The sequence below is a fragment of the Thunnus thynnus genome, chromosome 5 (assembly GCF_963924715.1).
Source record: "Thunnus thynnus chromosome 5, fThuThy2.1, whole genome shotgun sequence".
NCBI classification, from domain to species: domain Eukaryota; kingdom Metazoa; phylum Chordata; class Actinopteri; order Scombriformes; family Scombridae; genus Thunnus; species Thunnus thynnus.
This window is the reverse complement of record NC_089521.1, coordinates 32,190,843-32,216,124: the sequence shown is the minus strand read 5'-3', so window position 1 is coordinate 32,216,124 and position 25,282 is coordinate 32,190,843. Positions and strand designations below refer to the sequence as shown.

Here is a 25,282-nt window from a genome sequence, read left to right as displayed (position 1 = left end):
AAAAAGAGGAACTTTGGCACTAAAAAGACTGTAACATTGAAAGATATCTACTTGATTTGACTCATTTGGACGCTGAAGCTTCATATTAGCTTCAAATTAACTTTTAAATACATTTTTGCACAAAAGGAGGACTGTGGATGTCCCCCGTCGCTTCCATTGTAAGGTCATTATGAAGGGATCTTCTAATGGTCAGTATGAACAGGAGGAATGATTACAGCAAGAAAAACATGTTTCAATGTACATGTTGGCACCTGACGGTTGTTTTGTGACAGACTGGAAAAATTGTGATCCGTCCTTAAAGTTAAAGGTCTCAATACTTCTTCCACTGCTGGACATGTACGTAGTTTTAAGTAAGTTGGTAGTGTTCCTCGGTTTCATAAAGGTTCAGAAAAGGAAGCTGTAAGTTACGTGTTTACAGGGCTGACTTTACGACGGGGCGCAGCCGAAAACTGGATTTAAAACTTAAAAAGTTTGACAAAGCTGTGTCAACAACGATATTTAAAGAAGGTTTAAAACTTCTTCGGATGGTTGTCCTGCTAAACTACCGTGATAATTGAAAACAAAAACAACCGGAAGTAGTAGTATTTGGACTGACGGTCGACCCACCCATTCATGCTCAACTACGCAGGTTTAGTGGGCTGGGGTAAGATACGCCGTTTTTGGTATTCTCTAACTAAAACACGCCCATAAATGACGTTAGACGTTATCGCTCGTGTCTCTCCGTACGACCGCAGCGCAGCGGCCACGCAGCGTAGTAGCTGTCAGTCAAAGGACATTTAAATGGCCACACTGTACAGCGCCGTATACCTTGCAGCGCGATAATAACACAGTTACGATTATATTTTGGGTGCAAGCAGCGTAAATAGCGTCTGTTTGTGTTGTTGGCGTTGCTCTCTTTAATCTGAATCCGCTTTTTATCCGCCAAGTTTGTTCAGAAAGACACCTCCTGAAAAAAATGAGCGACGAGGACGACTTTTTACAAAAAGCCCGAGCCGGGTTTGAAGAGCTCTGTCGAGGTTTGAATATGGACGAAGAGGCGAGCAATGAGGCATGGAAGACCTATGAAAATATCAGCAGGAATTTTACACTAGAGGTAAAAACGACAATTCATCTATTACATTCAGTTTTTACGTATTTGCCGTTGCTCTAACGTCTCTGCTTCTCGGTGTAGCTTTCAGCCAGTGTCCATGTTTACTGTAACGTTACAGCTAGCTAGGTTAATCCATTAACTTCACAAATTTAATCTCAGTCCATTGCCTGTCTTTTTATTTTTATAGTGGGATAAAAATGAGAGATCGAGAATTTATTCGAATGACTTCTTGAACCAATTAAACCTCTTAAGCCATAATATCCCAGCGTTACGGGTATTAATGTGATGCTAGCTTTCAATAAACGGTTACTGCAATGCTAAACACAAACATCCTCCTAATTTAAAGCAAACATTTATAATGTTATGACATTACATGGTAATACATAATTCTGTGTGGATAAGCAGGAAGCCACTAGAGGGGAGGATTTCCAGCATGGCTAAGTGTAACACAATACAGCAGACTGACCGATGATTAATGACACAACCTGCTTATTAAATAAACTGAAAGGTTTTGAGATACTTGTACTTTACTTTAGTATTTCCATTTGATGCTACCTTATACTTCCACTCCACTACATTTCAGAGTGATTAATTGTACTTTCTACTCCACTACATTTATTTGACATTTCTTTCAGATGAAGATTTGACACAATGGATAATATAACAAGCTTTTAAAATACAACACATTGTTAAAGATGAAACCAGTGGTTTCCAACCTTTTTGTCTTTTGACGTCTTACAAAAAGCAGTGTGTAGTCGGGGTCACATTTCACATGTCTATGAGTTGTTAACAGCTCCACCAAATAGTGATTTTTCCCTCTAAACTTCTCACATGCTTTCATTTCAATAAATGTTCAAATGATCCAATATTTCAGCAAAAATCAAAGATTAGAGAAAAAGTCAAAAAACTGAAAACAGATTTGTGTATCAGAACTTTGTTTTTTTAGATATCCCTTTAAATACATTTTTGCACAGAAGGAGGACTGTGGATTTTGTGCCCATCACTTACATTGTAAGTGCATTATGAGGGATCTTCTAATCACCAATATGAACAGGAGAAATAATTACAGCAAGAAAAATATGTTTCAATGTTCATTTAAGCACCTGACTGTTGTTTTAAGACAGACTTGAAAAAGTGTGACCCGTCCTTTAAGTAAAAGATCTCAATACTTCTTCCACTGCTGGGCATATACGTAGTTTTAAGTAAGTTGGCAGGTTCCTCGGTCACATTAAGGTTCAGAAAAGGAAGCTGTGCATGTTTACAGGGCTGACTATACAACAAGGCACAGCCCAAAACTGAATTAAAACTTAAAGTGTTTTACAAATCTGTGTCAACGACGATATTTTTAGACGATTTAGAGCTTCTTCAGGTGTCTGACCTGCTAAACTACCATGATAACTGACAACAAAAACAACAGGAAGTCGTAGTATTTGGACTGACAGTCATCCTCTCCCATTAATCATCTCACGACCCCTCAGATTTATCTGCTGACCCTTTGGAGGGCCCCGACCCCTAGATTGGGAACTACTGGACTAAACTAGCTAACTGTATATAAAGTAGTGTAAACTAGCTCCACCTCCAGCAGCTACAACAGTAACATGCTGCTCTAACACTGATGCTTCACTATTAATAATCTAATGATGTCATATATAATAATATATCAGTCAGAGGGACCAAACCACTACTTTTACTGCAATACTTTAACTACATCAAGCTCATAATACTTATGTACTTTTACTGCAATACTTTAACTACATCAAGCTCATAATACTTATGTACTTTTACTGCAATACTTTAACTACATCAAGCTCATAATACTTATGTACTTTTATTTAAATAGGATCATTAATGCAGGACTTTTACTTGTAATGGAGTATTTTTACTAAAGTAAAGGATCTGAGTACTTCTTCCACCACTGTGCTTAAATTTTTTTATATACATGTTACTTCAAGAATGTACAAAGTAGGTTTAATTTTTTTTGCATATGATAGTATTCATACTTCTAGCATACTTACAATTTTTATATATGACATATACATACAAATAGGACAAACAAAAAACTGTTGGTAGAAGGTACTCACTGTATACTTTACTTGAGTTTTTCCATGTAATGCTACTGAATACTCTGCATACACTGCACTACATTTCAGAGGCAAGTATTGTACTTTTTTCTGCACTATATTTATTTGACTGCTGTTACTTTGCAGATTAAAATTTTACATACAAAACATACATCAGTTTATAAAATATACTGCACTACATACAAGCATTTTTCTGCATAATGAGTACTTTTACTTTTGATGCTGTAAGTATATTGTGCTCTGATAATATTTATGTAATTTTACTGGAGTGACATTTTCAATGCAGGACTTTTACTTGTAACGGAGTATTTTTATATTGCAGTATTGCTACTTTTACTCAGTGATGGAAGAAGTACTCAGATCGTTTTCACCGCAGTGTAGAAAAACTGTCTTACAAGTAGGCCTAAAAGTCATGCAATCAAACTTTTACTTGAGTAAAAGTAAAAAAAAATTAAAAATTAAAAAAAGATTAAAGATTAGAATCAATATATACTTTAAGTAACAGAAGTAAAAAGTACTCAGTATGCAGAATGGCCCATTTCAGAATCATATATACTATATTATCGGAGTATAATTACTAATTTATTAATGTTTATGTACTTAAAGGATTAATAAAGTCTTATCTAAACCTGTAATAATACATCATACTCCATTTGTTGGTCATATTTTGTATTATTAACTAGTACCTCTAGCTGTCAAATAAATGGAGTGGAGTAAAAAGTACAATATTTCCCTCTGAAATGTAGTGAAGTAGAAGTATAAAGCAGCAAAAAACACTCTAATACAGTACAGGTACTTGAGTAAATGTACTTAGTTTCTTCAGTAGTAGAAGATTAACCTCATCTGACCTCCTCACACTCTTCTCTTTTATCCCTTCCTGCTCTGATCTCCTCCTCTGTTCCTCCCTGTCTTTTTCTCTTCTCCCTCCACCACTTTCTCATCTTCCTCCTTCTCCCCTTCCTCTCTTTTTGTGACTCTCATCTCACTTTTCTCTCCCCTTCACTGTGATTCACTCTCTCTCGCTCCGTGTGCAGGGCAGCGAGCTGCACTGGCTGGCCTGTGCGCTCTACGTGGCCTGCAGATCCTCGGTGCCGACGGTGGGGAAAGGCACCGCAGAGGGGAACTACGTCTCTCTGACCAGAATCCTACGCTGCTCAGAAATGAGGTAGGACCATAATGCACCTGTGCACTCAACTGCAGGTCTGTCTGCACCACTGTAATCATGTGTGACCTGGAGCTGTGTGATATGACGATATATACGATAGAAAAACATCCATCGTTTCATATTATGCTCTATCGTTTATCATGTTGTGACGCAAATCGCACTCTTTATCGCAGTATTTTTCATCATTTGGAGTCCATCTTTTGCACAGATTACATTGATAAATAACTCCTCTTGACTTTTTACTTGGGAAGCTTTTATTACACTTACAGTAACACAACAATTTTAGTTGTCGTCAACTCTACGGCTCTCCACCGCCGTCTGTCTCTCCTCTGCTGCGCTGCACACACACGGAGGGCTCAGCCCCACCCGCACAGAGAAGGAGAGAAGCGATGAGACAGCAACCATAAATGATAGCAAAACACAGTAGAGACTGTTTTTATGTTATTTACCAAACTTATGTGCACTCATTTAATTTCAGCTCAGTGTGAGAGTCTCTGCAGCGTTTTGCTGTCATTCATGGTCGTGCTACTCTCCTCTGCTCGCTGTGGTTCACCGCAGGCGGGGCTGAGCTGAACACACAGGAGAGACAGTGAACCAGTTGAAGTACTCGAGTCGAGCCATGAAGAGTAATTTAATTAAATCTGTGCAAAGGATGGACAGACTACGGGGGGAGATGTGCTATATCGGGATAGGTATTGTTATCAGGATATGAAATTACCCATATTGGGAAATGAGATTTTGGTCATATCACCCAGCCCTAGTGTGACCAAAAAATAAATATACATTACTCTGAAAAATGAAGAGGAAAGGCCGACCCTGTGTCTGAGCTGCTTGGTTACCTCACCTGTGTTGGTTTGTCACTAAATATAAAGACAGACATTACTGATGAAAATAAGATAACGAGATGAATAGATTTGACACCATTAAGGTACATACAACTCCGCAAATACCGATTATTTTCATTATCGACTTATCTGCAGATTATTTTCTCATTTTGTCTATAAAATGCTAAAAAATTGAAAAATGTCAGTTATAAGCTCTTAGAGCTCATGGTTTTGTCTTCAAATGTCTTGTTTTGTCCGATCAACAGTCTAAAACCCTCACATTTCAGAAGCTGCAACCAGATAATATTTTGTAATTTTTGCTTAAAAGTAACTAAAACAGTTCTTAGATTAATAAAATAGTTGCAATTAATTATGTGTCGATTAATAATCATTGAATTGACTAATTGTTGCAGCTCTACTGCAAACACCCACTCCTGACATACCGTTAAAACTGTAGAGGATAAAAACACAGTAAGGCTAAAAGCTTATTTCCATTGTGCTCTTCATTGCAAAGAGGAAAGAAGAAGAGATGACAGATCTTAAAGTTCAGCAACACAGATGAAAGACAGATTAAAAAAACATAAAGCAAAACAAAAACTGAGGCTGTTGCTTCACACATCCTGCAGCACCGCTCCAGAGATCTACAGCAGTATATAAACAGCTATTTATGTCGGGGGTCCACAGTTCTTGAAAGGTCTTAAAAAGCATTGAATTCAGTTCCCTCAATAGAAAAAGTCCTTAGAATGTATTAAAGTCTGAAATGTCTTGTGCAGAGGATGAATATTGTCTCTTTCCTGCTGTAGACAGTAACATTAGTTTATGTTGCATGTTGTTGCATTTTCCATTTTCCGGCTGTCGGGAGACGTTGTACATCTATAAACTACGAGCGAGCCTGTGCCGCAGGAAGCCGTTCAATCCTTTCTTGTGGAGCTTCAGTCGGCACCATCAGACCTGTAGAAACACTACTGTTAGCTGCAGTAACGAGGAAGATCACCCACTCACTATACACAAGAAGAGAGTTTAGAAAAAAAACTACAATTATTATTTTTTCATTGCTTAATCCATCCATCTGTTATTCTGTTGCTTATCTGGGTCCAGGTCGCATTAATTTAATTGATTGTATCATTAGAAATTATTATGATACACTGCTGGGAAGTACTGAAAACATTTTATATAACAATAAATAATTGTAGGTCATATCATGAAATTACTAAATTACATTCTGTGCTTTTAAAAAGTCTTAAATCTACGTCGTTGAACCTGTAGAAACAACCTGTAGAAACACTGTATATAGTAAACTAGCCTAATATAGTATCAGCTGTATCCTGATATGATGTATTAAACCTGTTAAAAATGGTGTTTTGCATGTTTGACTAGTTTTTGGGATAGTTGCATCACATTGGACTAACAATTAAAATCTTAAATTCTGCCAAACTGTTTGCAAGACATTCATCAAAAATACCTTTTTGTTCTCATCGTTTTTCTAAAGAGCTGAAATAATAAGTCGATTAATCGATCAACAGAATATTAATCTGCAACTGTGCAACTTGAAACTTGACACTATGGTCATCAACCAGCCTGTATATTGCAGTTTTGTTGGGTTTAGCATAAGAAATAACAGTAAACAATAAGCAGTTTAAACACAAGTAGGTTGTTCAAAGTTGAAGACAGTTGACTGGAAATCACTTTAAATGCAGCTGTGTCTCATTCATAAATTTTTCCTGATAAAATTGATCAAAATCGATTGATTTCTGGGAGTACAGGAACTTTGTAAGTAGTGTTATCTGCAAGGTGTTAACAGTTTAATTAATTTTTAAATGGCAGCACATAATAACAGTTATACTGGGCTCTAACAGGCCACTTAATGACAGTAATGGAAATGGTTGTTGGTATTAATACCAGAATGTTTCACCACAGCGTATATAGTGGAAACGGTTTACCGGCACATCTCTATTGTGTATATTACTTCCTCGCTGATTAGTCAGACGTACAAACTACTGCCAGTGTTGAGTCATTTTCTCGGTGTAATTCTTCACTGTTCCTCCGTTGCAGCCTGATCGAGTTTTTTAATAAGATGAAGAAGTGGCAGGACATGGCCAACCTGCCTCAGGACTTCCGTCAGGGCACCGAGAAGCTGGAGAGAAACTTCACGGTGTCGGCCGTCATCTTCAAGAAGTACGTTCCCATCTTTAAAGCCATCTTCAAAGCCCCGTCAGAGGAGCCGCCACGTGTCCACCGCAGCCGCAAACAGAGGTACGAGGCCGTTCACGATCGTGACCTTGATTGACTGAGAACACACAGGAAATGATTTCTAATTTATCAGCTCTCATCAATCATCTACTTGTGGCCCACAACAGATAGTAGGTTGGCTTTGTGACAGCTAAGTGAGTCTTAATCTCAGTGTGGAGATGAAATGGAAACACATTCTTAGTTTCCTCAAGTTACAGGTTAGGATTTTCTCTTTTGCATCTCTGTTTACATCACACACAGCAACAGCAGCAGGATTTCTGAGCCTCCAAACAAGCATTTCTGGTCTTTTTTTATTCTATTTTGACAGGACAGTTGGATACTTATGAATTTGTATCCATGTAATACGTATATGATTAATTAATAGATGCATTGTAATCATTTCAGGGTCGGTAGCTGGCCTCGTTTAATTCATTTCCCTCCTGTCTTTGTTTTCTAGGCGACATCCGTGCACCGTGACCGAGGTCTTCAACTTCTGCTGGGTTTTGTTTGTCCACGCTAAAGGTAAAGACTCACAGTAGAGTTACCTGCACTCTCAACTTTGATGCAAAGACAAACAGAGGTTCGTGTCAAATAAGCGGGATCCTATTAGAGAGGCTTTAACATGAAAACACTGATCAAACACAGCTTTAAAGGGAGGGGTGATTCATCCAACGGTCCCAACGAACATAAGAGGCCAGCAAACAGAGCAGGGATCAACATGTGGCTGCTAAAGTAGAGAGAATATAACGAACACACACTTCTTCACTTCCATCGATCTGAGACACGTTTACATAACAAAAACCCAACAAGACTGGATCTGTAACATTACTAACACACAAATCTGAATTGAATCCCGTCAGATTAACGTTTAAAGACCTTTAAAGTTAAACATTGTACTCCTATAACATCCTATAACTCCTATAACAAATTTTCAATTTGTGCCTAAAAAGTCCTGAATGGAAACTGAAGCTGGAAATTTAAAAGAAACATCGAAATATCTTTAAAAAAAAGTGTTTGTTGTCTGAGGTGTAAAAGTTGATCTGTGGATAAAAAGAAGATGTAAACAGACTCAGTGAATAAATGATGATGTACATGAATCATGTGACTGAACAGACCAAAACATCAGATGTGTGTTGAGCGATGAGGAGACTTCCTCAAATTAATACATGAATATTTCCATCACATTTTCCACATGGTTTTTCATCGTTTGAGCTTTGACTGCCGCTCTCTGCAACGGTTTAATGCCGTCGACTGGAGAATCAGCGCCACCAGCTGTTTATCTCCTGATATTCACACAACAGTAGTGGATGGAAACAAACATTCACAACATTTTCTTTTGATCGTTTTGTGGATATTTAATTAAAATTTGAGCTGCGTTTAGATGGAAACTGACTACTCTTCTTCTCTGTCAAAACCTGGTGTTATCATTACCCACAATGCAACTGGAGCTTGGGGTAGGTTATGCTAATAGCGGCTAATGTAGCCTGGAGCTGCTAGCCTCCAGAAGAGACGAGAAGCGGGCTACACCGCCGGGGTTTTTTTTTGTTTTTTTCATTTTACAACTTGTAGTCTTCAGCCCCAGCCGATGCTGATGAGTGACATCATCAGTGATGTCATCAGCTCCCTCTAGAGACACAGAAGGCTTTATACTACTTTTGACTCATACAACACAAGGAAACACACACTGAGGTGGAAAATCGGCGTTCAGAGTTCACCTCTAAAGCAGAGAGAACGTGACAGACTAATACAATACAGATCTGAGGGCGAGCACAGACTTGTCAGCATCAGCGGGACGTCGCCACGCTGCCGCTCGGCCCTTTATTTCCTCCTCCATGGAGATTATGTTTTCACCGGTGTTACTTGGCGACTTTGTTTGTCTGAACAGGTTTCATGAAAGTTTCTTTGGACAGATTTGGACAGTTTGGCTCCCCAAGTACCTCACTCTGAGGTATTAACCGAGGGGAAAATTGTAGTACTCATTCACTTTCCCTGCCCTCATCTGACATTCCTTCTAATAAAAAACTGCTGGCTCAATCCTTCTGAAGCCCCTGTAATACACACACTCACTTCAGTGGGTATCAGATGTCTTGACAACTAAAGCGGCTGGTTTGGACCTGCCTCTCTAGATTTGGCAGTAATACCAGTGTGGTTTGCTTTGCCAACTTAGCCTGAAGACATGATTAAACAATCATGTGGTGTCATGTTTTTTCTTTGTTTCTGTATCTTCTTGTTCAGGGAACTTCCCCATGATCAGCGATGACCTGGTGAACTCATATCATCTGCTGCTATGTGCTCTCGACCTCGTCTTCACCAACGCGCTGCTGTGCAACGCCAGGAAAGATCTGCTCAACCCAAACTTTAAAGGTACCGCACTCTGTACTGCTGCATCCTCCTGAAATATCCCCTCAGGCTCCCTGGGACGTAGAAAAGACTGTCTGTGTATGTTGAGATTTGCAGCAAGAATAGACGTCTGCACGCTTGCAAAAACGTCTTTCTGCTCTGAAATATTCCTATTCAGATGCATACGTGTAGCTACATTTTTAAGTTTTTGATCACGTGTGTGCTCTTTCAAAATGATGCTCAATCATACACTTTGCTCCTTTCTCGTCTTCAAACCCGCTGCCCTTATTTACACCTGCAGCAAGTGATGATTTGGCCACTTGGGGGCAGCAGAAACATTTATAAAAAAAATAAACACTATAGCTGCTTTAAGGTTCTTATAATCAGTGAAAATCTGGAGAAAACACATATTGTAAAAAACTGTGTTTTTCCAAATCTGGAAAAGTAATGATGAGGATTAATGAGGGAAAAACCTTTGATTTATTTAACATGTTTGATTTAGTGCTGTACATGACTGATAGTACATGACAGATTTACAGATCAGATTTTTAACTGTGTGACACTTTGATTTTACCCAGTTCGGACCTGAAGTTTTATCTAATTTAAAGCATCTATAATTTATATTTTTATAACTCCAACGTATGAACTGACAGTGTGTATTGTGAGCGACGTAGCTCATAGTGATGAACCTACAGAGAATTATCAGCAACTCTGCAGCTCCCTTCGGCTTTACGGAGCTTTATAGAGATTTTCAGCTCATTATTTTGCCGTCTGGCTGCAACTTTACTGTTTTTGTTCACTCTCAGCGCTCTCATAGCTTCATTATCGGCCGCAGCGGGCAGATGTTTTCAGAGAAAAAGCTCTAAAAAGCCACCGTACACTACCTGCTCAGCACCAAACACAGTTATCAACTAGCTGGTGAGCACTCTCTTTTAGCACAGAGCTAAAAGAGAGTGAATATGAAAAACTGTTTGCTAAAAAGTTCAACATATCAACTTAAAAGGTGACGATATGTCAGTGTTGTGTTCACTACTTGTTTCTGCTGAAAACATTTGGACAAAACATCAGATCATCATATCTGAGTAACATATTTATGCTCTAGTGCTGTCATTTTTGTTCTCAAAGAGCATTTTGTATTTTAATATTTGATCAGAAAGTGTGTTCCATTTTTGCTCTTGTGAAATCTTTGATGTTCAAAATCTTGAACCTCATCACACCCACATGCTGTATAGTTTCAAAGTTCAAAGTTGCGAAACATGACATTAAATAGTCATAAAAATTAAAACAAGAATAGGCTGGTAGGAAGCCTGCTTATCAGTTATGTACAGCACTAAATCAAACAAGTAAAATAAATCAAAAGTTTCGCTCTTTACGCTGAACATATTCCAACTTGCCAGCTCCCAGAGAGAGCATACAGCTGTGTGTATCAGAGCTGCACTCTCTTCCTGTTGACACCTCATGTTTCCTCTGCTCGCCCCTGTAATTGTACTGGAGAACCTAATGAGAAAGGAAACGGCTCTGCACAAAAACCTCCTGTCCTCCGGCCCCCCCCCCCTGCAGCCCTGACAGCCTCACAATGAAAAATGACACCACTTCAAATTATATTCAGACAGGAAACTGTCTTTTTTTTAAAAGTTTGACTAGAAAAAAATCCCAAAATCACACCAGGTAATTTAAGATGACATGAAACCTTGTTGATCTCCTGATTTCCTGTGGAGAAAGTGGAGGAGAAAATGTGCTTTCAATGGAAGTGATGGAGGCCAAAATCCACAGTGTGTCCACACAGTCATTTAAAAGTTGGTGTGAAGCTTATATGAGGCTTCATCAGTCTGAGTTAGTCATATCAAGTGGATATCTGACACATTTACAGTCTTTTTAGCATCAGATTCCCTCTTTGTGTTTCATTTTATGAATTCAAAGCTTCATATTAGCTTCAGATAAACTTTTAAATACATTTTTGCACAGAAGGAGGACTGTGGATTTTGTCCTCCATCACTTCCATTGTAAGGTCATTATGAAGGGATCTTCTAATGGTCAGTATGAACAGGAGGAATGATTACAGCAAGAAAAACCTGACTGACCCGTCCTATAAGAACATGTGTTATAAATAAAATAAGCATTAAACAGTTCAAATTAAAAACAAAACAAAAAGAAGGGGTGATCCAATCATCTGCAGTGAACATGTAACATTATAACTCAACATAATGTACATTTAACCTACTTTAATTCAAACTGCATAGTTGTCTCAGTGGTGTTTTTTGTACGTATATAGAGAGACTGATGGTATCAGATATCTGAATGTTTTGAAGCTCCCCTGTGGAGTTTAAAACCAACAAATGTTTCTGTTTATGTTCAGTATTTCTCATCAAAACACATTGCATGTATCCTTGAGGTGTAACAAACATGTTGAATGCTGAGTTTTAGAAAAAGTTTGCTTGTTAGTAGTCGTCTTCTTCACTGCTTTTGTTGGTGCGTCGCTGTGTAGGTGTGTAGGTGTAGATCACAGCAGACATCACAGCAATAAAAGCACAGATCTTACTAATAACATGAACAGTGGCTCTGCTCTGTTCAAGTAAACCATGACAGTCAGACAGCGAGCCAGTATGTGCTGTAACTGAATTCAGCCATCATTCACTTTATAAACTACACCTGTGCTTTTCCTACCGTCACATAACAAAATAGTATCTGTAAAAAAAAAAAAGGCCTGTAGCGTGAAACCAGCGTCAGAAATATGTATCCTGCTGCCAACAAAACGGCGACCTGCTCATAAAAACATGTCTCCAGAGTGCTACCAGTGATCTAAAACTCCACAGGGTACTCTTAAGTCAAGAAAATGTGAAAGTCATTCAACATCCACAAAGGAGTCCTTTGATTCTAAGAGACTGACACTGACAAATGACATTTATTTATTCTTTTAAGTCATTGAAATCAGTAAAAACTCTTTTGTAGCTTCAGTCATTTACAGGAAGAAGAACATTTACACCATCAAACAACAAATAAAAGTGTTTCAACTCGTCAGACTGTTTTCTTTAACCAGAGTCCTTCCCGTCATCAGGTTAATTATAGTTTCGGTTACTAAGTGTCCTCCCCGTCTTGTCTCCTGTCCTGCAGGTCTACCAGAGGACTTCAGCAGTAAGGACTACAGGCCGGCCTCAGGCCCGTACTGCTTCATAGAGCAGCTGTGTGAGCTGCATGACGGCCTGGTGCTGGAGGCCAAAGGAGTCAAAGAACACTTCTGGAAACCTTTTATCAAGAAGCTCTTCCACAAGAGGGTAATTAATGCATTTCACAAATATATGTTTATTTTTTTCACTATCAATGTACGACGGAGTATCACGGTCACTGTTTCTACAGTTTTTGTACATTTTTGTACAAAATGACTGTATGGACACACTGTGGATTTTGGCCTCCATCACATTACATTGAAAACACGTTTGAAGGATCTTTTAATATCCAGTATGAACAGGAGGAATGATTACAGCGAGGAAAACCTCTTTCACTGTTCATATGGACACCTGACTGCTGGTTTAAGACACACTTGAAAAATTGTAAACTTTTCCTGTAATAACTATGGTTTCAGTGGTAAATGTTTTTTTTCTAATAAAAGTTTCTACCCCTTGACTTTCCTACATGATGTGGTTTTGCACTTCCTAACAGCGCAGTAAGGAAATAAATACCGGGGAACACACACACACACACACACACACACACACACACACACACACACACACACACACACACACACACACACACTGGCCTGACCTGATGATGTTTGTGGTTTTATATTGTAAAACTAGACTTCCTTTTCTTCAACTCCCACAGATTCTCAGAGGAAAAGAGGACGGTCTGACCGGCTTTCTGGATCCCATGAACTTCGGAGACAGTTTGTGAGTGTCGGCCATCGCCACGGCAACATGACACTGTGTGTTTTAAACATTACCGAAATTGAAATAATCTAATTTGTATGAAGACAGAAACATGTGGTGAGGAGAGATGAGGAGTTCACTTCAGAGTCTTGTTTTTTGCAGCATCTGTTTTCTCTACTGTAGTTGATTATACCTTACTGTATTCTACCCTACTGCAGTCACTGTACCTGACTCTACTCTAGCCAACGTTTCTTTCCCATACTGCTCTCCGATCTAACATCACTCTACTCTACTCTACTTTATCTGACTGTACTCTACTTTTCCATATCAACCATACTTTTACTCAACTGTACTGTTTAAGTATTCTACCTTACTCTACTTCTTCCAACTGTAATTGACTATCTTACTTTTCTTTATTCTACCTTACTCAACTCTATTCTACTCTACTCTTCTTCACTCTAATGTAACTCTAATTGACTCTACTTTTCTTTATCTTGCTATACTCTTCCCTATTCCAGTCAACTCTACTTTACTCTTACAGAATCTTACTTTATCCCAATTTAGTGAACTCTACTCTCAGCCACTCTATTCTACTCTACTCTAATGTAATTTCTCTGTTTTACTGAGCTCTAACCGACTCTAACCTACTTTTCCATAACCTGCTTTACTCTATTTTACTCTGTTTCTACTTAATCCAATTGTAACTGACTGTATCCTACTTTACTCAGCTCTACCATAGGCCACTCTTACCAAGCTCTAGTTGACTCTACCCTACTGCTGTATACTTCTTAAATTTCCGTTATGTTATGCTACTTTTTATTTCCTTCTCTAACGTCCGGTCCTGTACCCACAGTTTGTCTCTGACTCGGGTGTATGAGGAACATGTTCTGGCCACCGGCAGCCTGGATGAGAGGATCTTTACTGGCGAGGGGGCGAGCGATGACATCGGCACCCCGGGGCCGTGCCTGTGTGAAGGGGTGGAGAACCAGGACAGCGCCACCTACAGGCTTCACGCCAACCTCACAGTAAGACATTTATGTACCTTTTATTTGTCTCTTTTAAATCAAGATAAAATAAACAGCCTCTTGTTTTTACTCTCTGCCGCTCTTCCCGCATCCTCCTTTTTGTGATTTATTCATGTAAATAAACAGGAAACGTGAGCTAATCAACCTCCTGTCTCTCCTCTCCACAGGCCTCGGCTCTTAAGGTGGCCACTCCTCTGACGGGCAGGAAGTACGTTCAGGAGAACAGCCTGGCGTCTCCGGTCTCGTCCGCCATGAAGAGCGTCGGACGTCTCCACACGCTGCTGTCGGGAACCAAACAGGGGCCGAGTGCTAAGCTAACAGAAACACTGAGGTAGGATTCTCTTTCCTTTCCTGTGGGCTGAACTGATGATGTCTCCAAAGACATGAACCCAGTTTAAACTCAAACTGTATCTCTGTACCTTTATGTCTCAGGACCTGTGCCAGAGACCCCAGTGATGTCATCAACAAGCGCCTGAAGGACATGTTCGAGCTCTTCTCTCAGCATTACGAGGGCAGCGGGGAAGAGAACAGGTCGATGGGGAGAGGTACGTGCAGACGTAGACGATAGTGTGTTTGATAGATTCACTTCTGTTTAAGTGTCTGAATAAAAGTTTTTCTCGTAGACATGGCGGTGAAGTATTTTCACCTGGCGGAGGCGTTGTACTACCGGATTCTGGAGTCCATCATCGAGAGAGAAAAGATGATTCTGGGAGATGCTGACCTGTCTGTGAGTGTTAACTGTGCAGCTTTTATCCTCTTGTCAGTGCCACAGATGTTAAACTCGGGGCTGAAGTTGAATATAAGTCACAAAAATTAGTAACAGGCAGGCCTTGCATAGCTATGTAACTGTTTTCATTTCAGCATGGTGCGGCATCTTCACTGTTAAAATCTAAAATCTACATTAACATGGTGAAAACAGCAATGAAAGGGGGAAAAACCCATCCCTCCTTTCTATCTATGAGAAAACTGTGATCAGACAAGCACACAGAATCACATATTTTATACTCTGAATATAAACTGTTACTCTCTGGTAGATGTTATAGAGCCAGTAAATGCAAAACCAACTGTCTCCAGCTCTCCTTCGTCCCCACCTCCATCAGACTGCTGAGCAAAGAACCGGCATCATTTTTGATCTATTGCACAGTTGTTTATTTTAACCGACTAGAATATATACACAGTGCAGTAGGGTTTCATGTGTAACACTGACTGATAGTGAGTGGAATACTACTTGATTTGTTTTATTTAATATCTAATTTATGGACTTTGCCTCCTTCGCACATCTGGTTTTCACCTTTTCATTGCTTTAATTCTTTTATATAAACTCAACACAAGTCACTGTGTTTTCATCATTTTAGAAATAGTCTGTATACTCTGTGTACAAGGGGAACAATAGTCTATTTGTGTAGATGTCTGATTGATGTGATGTACATTACTAGTGCCACTGGAGATTATGAACCTATATTATGTGCACCTTGTATTTTTCTATGTGCAACAGTATTCAACTCTTAGCCCGAGATACGTCCTCCGTCTGGGACAATAAAGTATACCTTGTCTTATTTAGACCTCTTCATTGGGAGGACGTGGTCCCAGCTGTTTAAAATAAGTAACGCGGCCTTAAATGAAAATGTTTAAGGGGTGCTGGGTGCTTGTAATGATCAGCATTCACAGACCTTTTAGGCTTGTATCTTCATTTGCTCTGAAGTTTTGACTTGGTAAATCTTGGTAAATTTAAGTTTTTAAGTGTTGACGTCCTCCTATGGCGCCCCTGATGCTTGACGGTGGTTTTGTGGGGGAGGTAATGGATGAAGTAATTTAATAGGACACATTCTTCTTAGCTTGTAAATACATAGACTCTGTTCCTCTGGAAGGAAACAAACATGTCATCAACGGACTCAGTCTGTTGATGAAATAGTATATACTGTTTCAAATAGTTTGTACTTGTTCCTGACCTGTTCCTGGAAGTGAGTAATGAAATTAATGAAGTGTGTGTGTGTGTGTGTGTGTGTGTGTGTGTGTGTGTGTGTGTGTGTGTGTGTGTGTGTGTGTTTCACAGTGTATTTTGGAACAGGACATCTTCCATCGCTCTCTGCTGGCCTGCTGTTTAGAGATCGTCATCTTCTCCTACAGACCTCCAGGAGATTTCCCCAACATGATCCGAATCTTCCGGCTCCCGGCTTATCACTTCTACAAGGTATTGATACATCCTATCACCAGCTCCAAGTGTGGCTTGGGACCGATTTGCAAAAACTGCATTGTATGTGTTTTTTTTTGCTGTCCAGACTTTCTAAAATCAATCTGGATACAATCAGTGGCCAAAAAATGGATTTGGGCTGGCAGTCTTAACAAGGCCTTATACATGGCATCAATAATCACTTCTGCAAGGTTTAAAAGATAAAACAAAGATATTCAAAATGCCAGAACCCAAAAAGCTGAAATGTCAGATATATGGTGACATAGTGACAAAATCTGTGAATGACGAGAATAAACACTGTGGAAAAGCATCAAGCATCAAGAAAATGGCTCCGAAGTTCAGAGGAAATATAGTAAAAATGCAACAACAATAATGTAGAAAATAACATTTGTATTTGGAGTTTGGTAAACCTCCTCGTTTCTTGATATTTATGTGTATCTGCGCAGGTGATCGAGGTGTTGGTGCGGTCGGAGCAGGGTCTGTTTCGGGAGGTGGTGAAGCACCTGAACCAAGTGGAGGAGCAGGTGCTGGAGAGCCTGGCCTGGACCAGCGACTCCCCGCTGTGGGAGAGCCTCCGCGGGGCCAAAGACCACGTCCCTGCCTGCCAGGAGGTCCGTCAACACAAAGACTATAAAATATTACATTTATTGTGTACTTTAAATGCACTACAGTATATACTATGTAGATTTCACTGTATTTTAGAGTGTGTTTGTGCATTAAATTTAAATACATTCCCACACAGTCTTCGTTGATGCACAAGCTGACTGTGGTCTGGATGTGTTTCAGGTGATGCCTCCTCAGTATCTGGAACAAAATGATGAAAGCAGCTCAGGCAGCGTTCCCCTCACTCCCATAAACCACGGACCGGACCTCAACACCAACAGCACCGTCAAAGGTGTGTGTGATTTTTTTTCACTGCTGTTCATTCAAGATTTTTTTTTTCCTGGAAGAAATGCTGTTATTGTTTTTTATGTGTTGTCACAAATAAATCTATTTATCAGAAACATTGATGACAGATATGTGTCTTGTTAGCTGTTTGCACTCAGATGAAATACTTCATATTTGATTGTGTAAATTAATAAATATACAGTATCTGATTTGGTGAAAACCATATGAAGGTATTAGCTACAACAGAGTTTGTATTTGAATTAAATACATCTCATATTGTTAATTGTAATGATAGAATTTATTCATTTCAAATGAACCTTTGGATCAAAATGCATCTGAATTTGAATCTGACAATAATGACTTAAAAATGGCTGTGATTTTGACTGAATAATAATTTCTTTTTCACAGCTTTTATTCAATATTTTTCATTTTTTACTTTTTACTTATTTCATTTGTCATGTATCTAGAAAAATGTGTAAAAATGTGTACTTCTACTAGTGAATATAAAGCTATCCTCCCTCCTCCTGCAGGTGTGTCCCCCTCCCCCACCACCCTGCTGGACCGCTACAGCTCCCCGCCCACCGGCGCGGCTCGGCGGCGTCTGTTTGTCGACCTGGTGGACGGCGAGTCTGGAGTCACCTCCACCGGCTCCACCGGCTCAACCAGTACAGCACCAGCCGCTGTGGCCAAAACCAGCCAGGCCAGTCTGGTCACAGCCATCCCGGCTGGGCAGACTGTAGTCACCATGGCAACCGCCACCGTCACCGCCAACAACGGGCAGACAGTCACCATACCTGTGCAAGGTGAGAGACTGAAAACACTGATGTGAGAATGTTGATTTGTTCTGTTCATGAACAGCAGTCAGGTCCCCAAATGAACATTTAAATAGGTTTTTCTTGCCATAATAATTCCTCCTGTATTAAATAGTTTATCTGAAGCTAATATGAAGCTTCAGCGTCCAAATGAGTCAAATCAAGTAGATATCTTTCAACGTTACAGTCTTTTTAGTGTCAAAGTTCCTCTTTTTGTTACTATACTTCCACCTGCAGCTCAACAGGGAAACACTGTCCGAGGAAACACAAAGAGGGAATTTGATGCTAAAAAGACTGTAAATGTGTCAGATATCCACTTGATATGACTAACTCAGACTGCTGAAGCTGAATATAAGCTTCACAGAGACTTTTGAATACATTTTTGCACAATGACTGTGTGGACACACTGTGGATTTTGTCCCCCATCACTTACATTGAGAGCACATTTGAAAGGGATGAATGAACAGGAGGAATGATTACAGCGAGGAAAACCTCTTTCAGTGTTCATATGGGCACTTGACTGTTGTTTTAAGACAAACTTGAAAAATTTTGAACCTGTCAAAATACCCCTATACTTAAATCTCTTCACTGGCTCCCTATTGCGTGTAGGATCCAGTTTAAAAGTCTCATTCTTACTCGTAGAGCACTGCACGGTCAGGCTCCTGCATATGTGGCTGATCTACTTCACCCTTACTCATCAGCTCGCTCTCGTAGGTCAAAGTTCGCTGTCTGTCCCACCCTGTCACACCCGTGATTGAGCTTTTGAGGTCGTAGCACCTGAACTATGAAACGCTCAGCCCGCATCCTCACGGTCTGCTGATTCTGTGGATTCTTTTAAAAAGCAGTTAAAAACACACCTGTTTATACAGGCGTTTGGGTAACCTGTATGTCACCTTTTAATGTTTCTATTGTGTATTTTTATTGTGCATTGTATATTTTCATTGTGTACTGTGTTTTTTAGTTTTGCACTTTTTAATCACGTGACTTCATCTGCTATGATTCTTTTTTGTATGCTGTTTTATGCCTTTATAAAGCACTTTGTGACTAATGCCTAAGAAAAGCACTATCCAAATAAATTTGAATTATTTATTACTTACTGTCCTTTAATAAGAAAAACTGACCTTTGACCTCTGCAGGTATAGCCAATGAGAGCGGAGGCATCACTTTCATCCCCGTCCAGGTTAGTGTGACCGGACAGGGCGGAGCCACGCTGCAGCCGCTGTCCGCCCAGACTCTGAGCGGCGCCCTCACCGTCCAGTCAGCCTCCCCCAAGCCGGCCGCCAAACCGGCAAGCAGCCCGCTGAAGAAAGGCTCGCTGTCCCTGTTCTTCAGGAAGGTACGAGTCCAACACGTCTGCTATTTATCCTTCTACTGTCGTCACAGTTTCGCCTACAGCACCTCACATCTCGTGTTTAACTGTGTGTGAATGCTGGGTGGCTTATACAGGGTTTAAAGGAAGAGGCAGTCATTCTGGAGAAAGATTGTTGATATTTGAACTAAACACCCAAACAAATACACTCCTCCCTCCGTGCTCCTTCAGAAGCTCCGCCCCTTAAATTCATGGACATGCATTGCCATGCCAACAACCAAAAGAGAAGTATGGCGGAATCCAGAGCGATGCGTCAGCTGTAGAGTCACTTCTGTTACTCTCACACTTTATCACGAGTGGAAAAAAGCGGCCTTCTCACTCGACCTGCGTTTAGCGTTTCTGTCCACAGAAGCAGCCGTCTGTCAGCTGCAGCTCTTCGGGAGCTGAGAGGACAGCAGCCGGACAAACTGCCTTCACCAGGCTGACTGACAGCAGAAATTTACTGAACCAAAATAGTTTACATGTCGGCTCCACGGGAAGAAATCGACAGTGTTTGTATTTATTGATATGGTTAATAAGTTGAAAACATATACAGCGGGATATTTGTGTGATTTAAACAGCTGCCTGCTCAGATTTCACTTCACTAAATGGAGCACGGAGGGTCTCCGTGAGACTGTCTGGGATTCAGTGTGGACTGATACATTTAATATAATGGAAGCATATCGATACTATGAGAAAACACTTTCTATGTGAATTGGCCACGGCCTCTCTCTCTCCAGTTCGCCAGCCCTAACCCAACATTCAGTGGGTGCTGGAGACGGGAGACTGTCATGTCCTCACACAGACAGCTGCTCTGATGACTTCTCCCTCTCCTCTGCATGAGTAGGAACACCCCCTGCTGATTGGCTGGAATAGTGTTGTGTTTACATGCACAGTTACAGAGCCAGTGCTGTGTATGAACACCAGATTTTTTTTTTCAGCGCACACATGAAGGGACAGCTAGCGGGCCGTGAGGAGATATTTGCTGAATTTGACAAAAAGTGTGTTGGGTTAGAATTGCTGACTCTACCTTTAACAGTCAGACAGTTTCAATTAGAAAGTGTGGCGACTTTTACATCATTGACATGATTAACAAACCAGTTTCTGGCTGATGACGAGAGGAGATCTGGATGTGATGGTCCAGTCAGCAACAGTGGATCCCACAGCTGAGTGGACCGATCTTTGTGGAGAAACGGCAGAGCTGCTTGCATTGGAGAGACTCTAGACTGAAGGATTAATACAAAACACATACAAAGCTAAAAGCAGTTGTGTTTGTGATTCTGTCTCTCAGGTGTATCACCTAGCCAGCGTACGTCTCAGAGATCTGTGTGCCAAACTGGACATCTCATCAGAGCTGAGGAGGAAGATCTGGACCTGTTTTGAATATTCTCTGGTGAACTGTACCGAACTAATGATGGACCGTCACCTGGACCAGCTGCTCATGTGTGCCGTCTACGTCATGGCCAAGGTCTGTGTGTGTTTACATATACATGAACATCCCTCCATACTGCTGTGTGTGTCCTTTCTATTAAAGTACATGTCTGTGTTCTTTGTTTTTGTCAGGTGACCAAAGAAGACAAATCCTTCCAGAACATTATGAAGTGTTACCGCTCTCAGCCTCAGGCCAGCAGCAATGTAAGAAGCTCTGAATCAGCACCACTGCTTCTTACTGACACACATGCAGAAAATCTCCCAAACTTTTTTTACAGCTTCAGTCAACCAGGGCTGCTTCATGGGCAGAAGAAACAAACAAAGCAAACAAAAATATCGCTGTCTGTCCTCCAATATTTTGCACCTCAAAACAGCAATGCCTCAAAATACATATTGCATTTTCAGCTATACCACTTCTCATCCTCTAGCAAATAAGAAGACACATAATTCAAGCTAAAAAGGGGCCACAACTCAGTAAATATCCCCCACATATTCAAGTTTAACAGTGACATGTTTTGGAATACAGCAGCTGTCACAGGATGAATCTTTTCCATGAAAACTGTTGTGGCATTGTTATTTTCAGCAAAAGACCAAACTGGATTTCCTCTATCTGTCTATTTATTTCTGTCCGAGGAGATTATTACAGGGAGTTTTCAGCTTTGTGGAAACACGTCCATACTGAACACCTTCTGGTTATTAAAGGACCAGTGTGTAAGATTTAGTGGCATCTAGTGGTGAGGTTGCAGATTGCAACCAACTGAAGACCCCTCCCCTTCCAAGCATGTAGGAGAACATATGGTGGCCATGAAACTCGCGAAAAACACGAAAGGCCCTCTCTAGAGTCAGAGTCTGGTTTGTCTGTTCTGCGCTACTCTAGAAACATGGCGGTGCAACATGGTGGCCTCCATGGAAGAGGACCCACTCCCTATGTAGATATAAAGGGCTCATTACAAGGTAATAAAAACACAACAATGCTTATTCTCATGGGATTATACAGTAATTAAAACATGCTTATGAATATTATATTCCATTTCTTCCAAGTCCGTTCCGCTAGATGCCACTAAATTCTACACACTGCACCTTTAAATTAGCACAACAAAATAAGGGAACACATGTTTATGTAGATGATGTTGAACTGTAGTTTTGGGACTTGACGGTGCTTCACAGAGGTGAAGTTTAAAGAGGAAATATCCTGCACATTTCCAGGTCTATATTTATATTCTGGGGCTCTACTGGAATATCTCTGCATGATTTTTGTCTCTTTAAGGCCCCGCCTCCCGATGAGCCCTCTCTGTTCTGATTGGTTAGCTCCCTGAAGCCTGCATCACGGCTGACTTCTGGCTACATCAACAAACTATGAAACAAACTGTAGTAGTAGGATTTCACTACTTGTCGTTATTTAATCAAAATGTGCATTTCTCAAATAGATTAGTTACATGTTCAAGCTGAAATCCAGCCTGAAATATTAAGACTGAGAATCTGAGAGGGGACAATGCAAACAACACATGGAAAAACCTTAGCAACAACCTTAGCAACAAAACTACATAACGGATGGCCGTTTATGGGCATGTGTGATGGTCTGATGTCAGCTCATTGGCAAAGTACAAAAAAACTTTGTAAACAAAGCGTTTAGGGCAGGTTAAAGCCCCGACTTTTGACTTGCAGGCAGCATTTTCTATATACGTTAATCTTAAGTTTTGGAACTTTTACCATTTTTAGCATAGATATCTAATATAATACAATATAAATAACAGAAAATCACAAAAAGCATAATATGGCCCCTTCAAATTTAAAGGGTTGGTTCACCCAAATGACTAAAGACAAAAATATTCCCTTCCCTTTTCCTCTAGTTTTCCAGGTTTCCAAATATCAGTTTACATTTTTAACAAGGCAAGCAACACCTCAGTATCTCATGCACTCCCTCATTAAAGGCCGAAAGCACCAGATTTTAGTGCATGTAAGCTAACATAACAGCCACTGTTTCCTGAGTGACTGAGTGACCTGAAATAGTGAATATTTTGTCAGACACTGATTCCAGTTCCACCCCAAAATGAATGCTGATCTCAGCCTGACCACTCGTAGGACTCCTCTGTGTCTGTGATGATATTAATCATGTCAGCCTTTACATATATATCTGCCTTTACTCTCAAAAGAATATGAAATTCCTCCCACATCACCTCTGTAGTAACTGAGGCTCATTTTGTATGTTTCAGGTCTACAGGAGTGTGTTGATCTCAGGGAGGAAGAGGTGTCACTCTGGCAGCAACGACTCCAACAAACAGAACTCACCTCCTCACAGCAGCCAGGATACAGGTATGAAAACCAAAAGCACCTTTGCGAACCTTTGTTGCATGTCACCACCCCATCTCTCTCTGCCCTATAATAAAGGCATAATAGAAAAATATATATATATACAAAAGAAACAGTCCTCCACAGATTTATCTTTGCACTCCTGTTATGTTATCAGACTCATGATGGACAGTTTTTAAGAAAAAAGGATGAAATGCGATACAGCAGAACCAGAGATACCAGACCGTCTTTTTTATTCCACATATTCTTCATCCTTGTCAAAAACCTGGTGCCTACATTACCCACAATGCAACAGAGATTTGGGTGTGTTATGCTATTAGCAGCTAAAAGGTACCCTGGAGCTGCTAGCTTGCAGCGGAGATGAAGACCGGGCTACAGAAGTCTGGTAGCAGCACTTCTTTCTCACTGCACACCCCCAGATTTCTTTACACTTTCAAACTTGTAGTCTGCCCCGACAGATGCTGACTCAAGTGATGTCATCAATGACATCATCAGCCCCCTCTGAAGACACAAAAGGCTTTATATAACTTTTTACACACATAGAACACCCGGAAACACAACACCTGAAAATGTAAAAAACAAATAAAGCTTTTTCTGCTCTTATGCGGACATCTTATTCACTGTCGTCTTCTTTGCCGTTAACATCATAATCTCCTCCCAGCAGGTGGAGACAACAGCCCGGTTCCTATTCGCTCCAGCAGCACCTTGCCCGCCCCTCAGCCTGGCAGTGCCCCCTCCACCCCCAACAAGAACTCCTCCTCCTCCTCCTCCTCCTCCTCCAACGTGGGTGACGGTGAGGAGGAGCGAGGAGACCTAATTCACTTCTACAACAACGTTTACATCAAACAGATGAGACACTTTGCTCTCCGATACTCTCCGAGGTCACCCTCCGCAGGGGTACGTACTCTTATATTTACACTCGTAGTGAGAGCATGTAGCTAATGCTCTCATCTATAATCTCTTAACATCTGTGAACTAGTTTTTTTTATTTATTTACCTGGGCTTTGTTTACCAGTAACGATCAATCATAGAAGTTAAGAGTGCTTCATATGAGAATTTCTACAAACACTCAATGCAATATAAAGAGAGAAATATGACACAAATACCTACAAACAGCTACAATAGAGTAGAATATAATCAGATAAGTAGTAAAATATAACTATGTCTGTATACTACTATATTACTATGATAATATGGTGTACAATATAACATGATGATATATTATACCATAGTGTAGTATAGCATAATATAGAATATAATAAAATATTAAGTGTCCAATATGAAAATACTTTTAGTAAAGATGATTTCCTCACTGCAAAAGAAAAACTTTCTTACATCGTGTCAGAGGTTTGATTCCTTCTGGGGTCATTATGTGAAAAATAAAAACATTCATGGTACTGAAATAAGCAGTAAAACACATTAGAAACATTAGAAATGAAACATGAAACACTTAATTAATAATTCTGTGTGTGTTTGTGCGCAGGTGGAGACCCCCCCTCTATGTCCGTACCCCACCCTGAGGACCGGCTCTCCCCGCCGGATGCTTCTGTCCAGCAAACACTCCATTTACATCTCACCGCACAAGACGAGCTCCGCCCCCACGCCGACAACCCCCCGAGACAAGATTTACTACTACATCTGCAGCAGCCCCCCCAACGTGAGACACACACACACACACAAAC

General features: G+C 40.3%; 1 protein-coding gene across 2 annotated transcripts in view; it reads left to right on the top strand.

Annotated features, from left to right (window-relative positions):
* The first annotated feature begins 747 nt into the window (after positions 1-747).
* The window catches only part of rbl2 (retinoblastoma-like 2 (p130)), a 28,392-nt gene continuing 3,857 nt past the window's right edge, over positions 748-25,282 (top strand). Inside the window, exons 1-21 of one of the 2 annotated variants that reach the window (XM_067590777.1) lie at positions 748-1,093; positions 4,206-4,336; positions 7,213-7,413; positions 7,847-7,911; positions 9,625-9,753; positions 12,841-13,001; positions 13,552-13,616; positions 14,449-14,620; positions 14,788-14,951; positions 15,053-15,165; positions 15,244-15,347; positions 16,674-16,811; positions 17,258-17,422; positions 17,598-17,706; positions 18,230-18,502; positions 19,648-19,847; positions 21,151-21,327; positions 21,423-21,494; positions 23,504-23,603; positions 24,265-24,497; positions 25,084-25,257. In XM_067590777.1, coding sequence (XP_067446878.1) covers positions 956-1,093; positions 4,206-4,336; positions 7,213-7,413; positions 7,847-7,911; positions 9,625-9,753; positions 12,841-13,001; positions 13,552-13,616; positions 14,449-14,620; positions 14,788-14,951; positions 15,053-15,165; positions 15,244-15,347; positions 16,674-16,811; positions 17,258-17,422; positions 17,598-17,706; positions 18,230-18,502; positions 19,648-19,847; positions 21,151-21,327; positions 21,423-21,494; positions 23,504-23,603; positions 24,265-24,497; positions 25,084-25,257 — 3,084 coding nt within the window. In that variant the 5' untranslated portion in view covers positions 748-955. Of the gene's footprint in view, positions 1,094-4,205; positions 4,337-7,212; positions 7,414-7,846; positions 7,912-9,624; positions 9,754-12,840; positions 13,002-13,551; positions 13,617-14,448; positions 14,621-14,787; positions 14,952-15,052; positions 15,166-15,243; positions 15,348-16,673; positions 16,812-17,257; positions 17,423-17,597; positions 17,707-18,229; positions 18,503-19,647; positions 19,848-21,150; positions 21,328-21,422; positions 21,495-23,503; positions 23,604-24,261; positions 24,498-25,083; positions 25,258-25,282 lie in introns of both variants that reach the window. The other variant, XM_067590776.1, reaches the window with a different exon arrangement.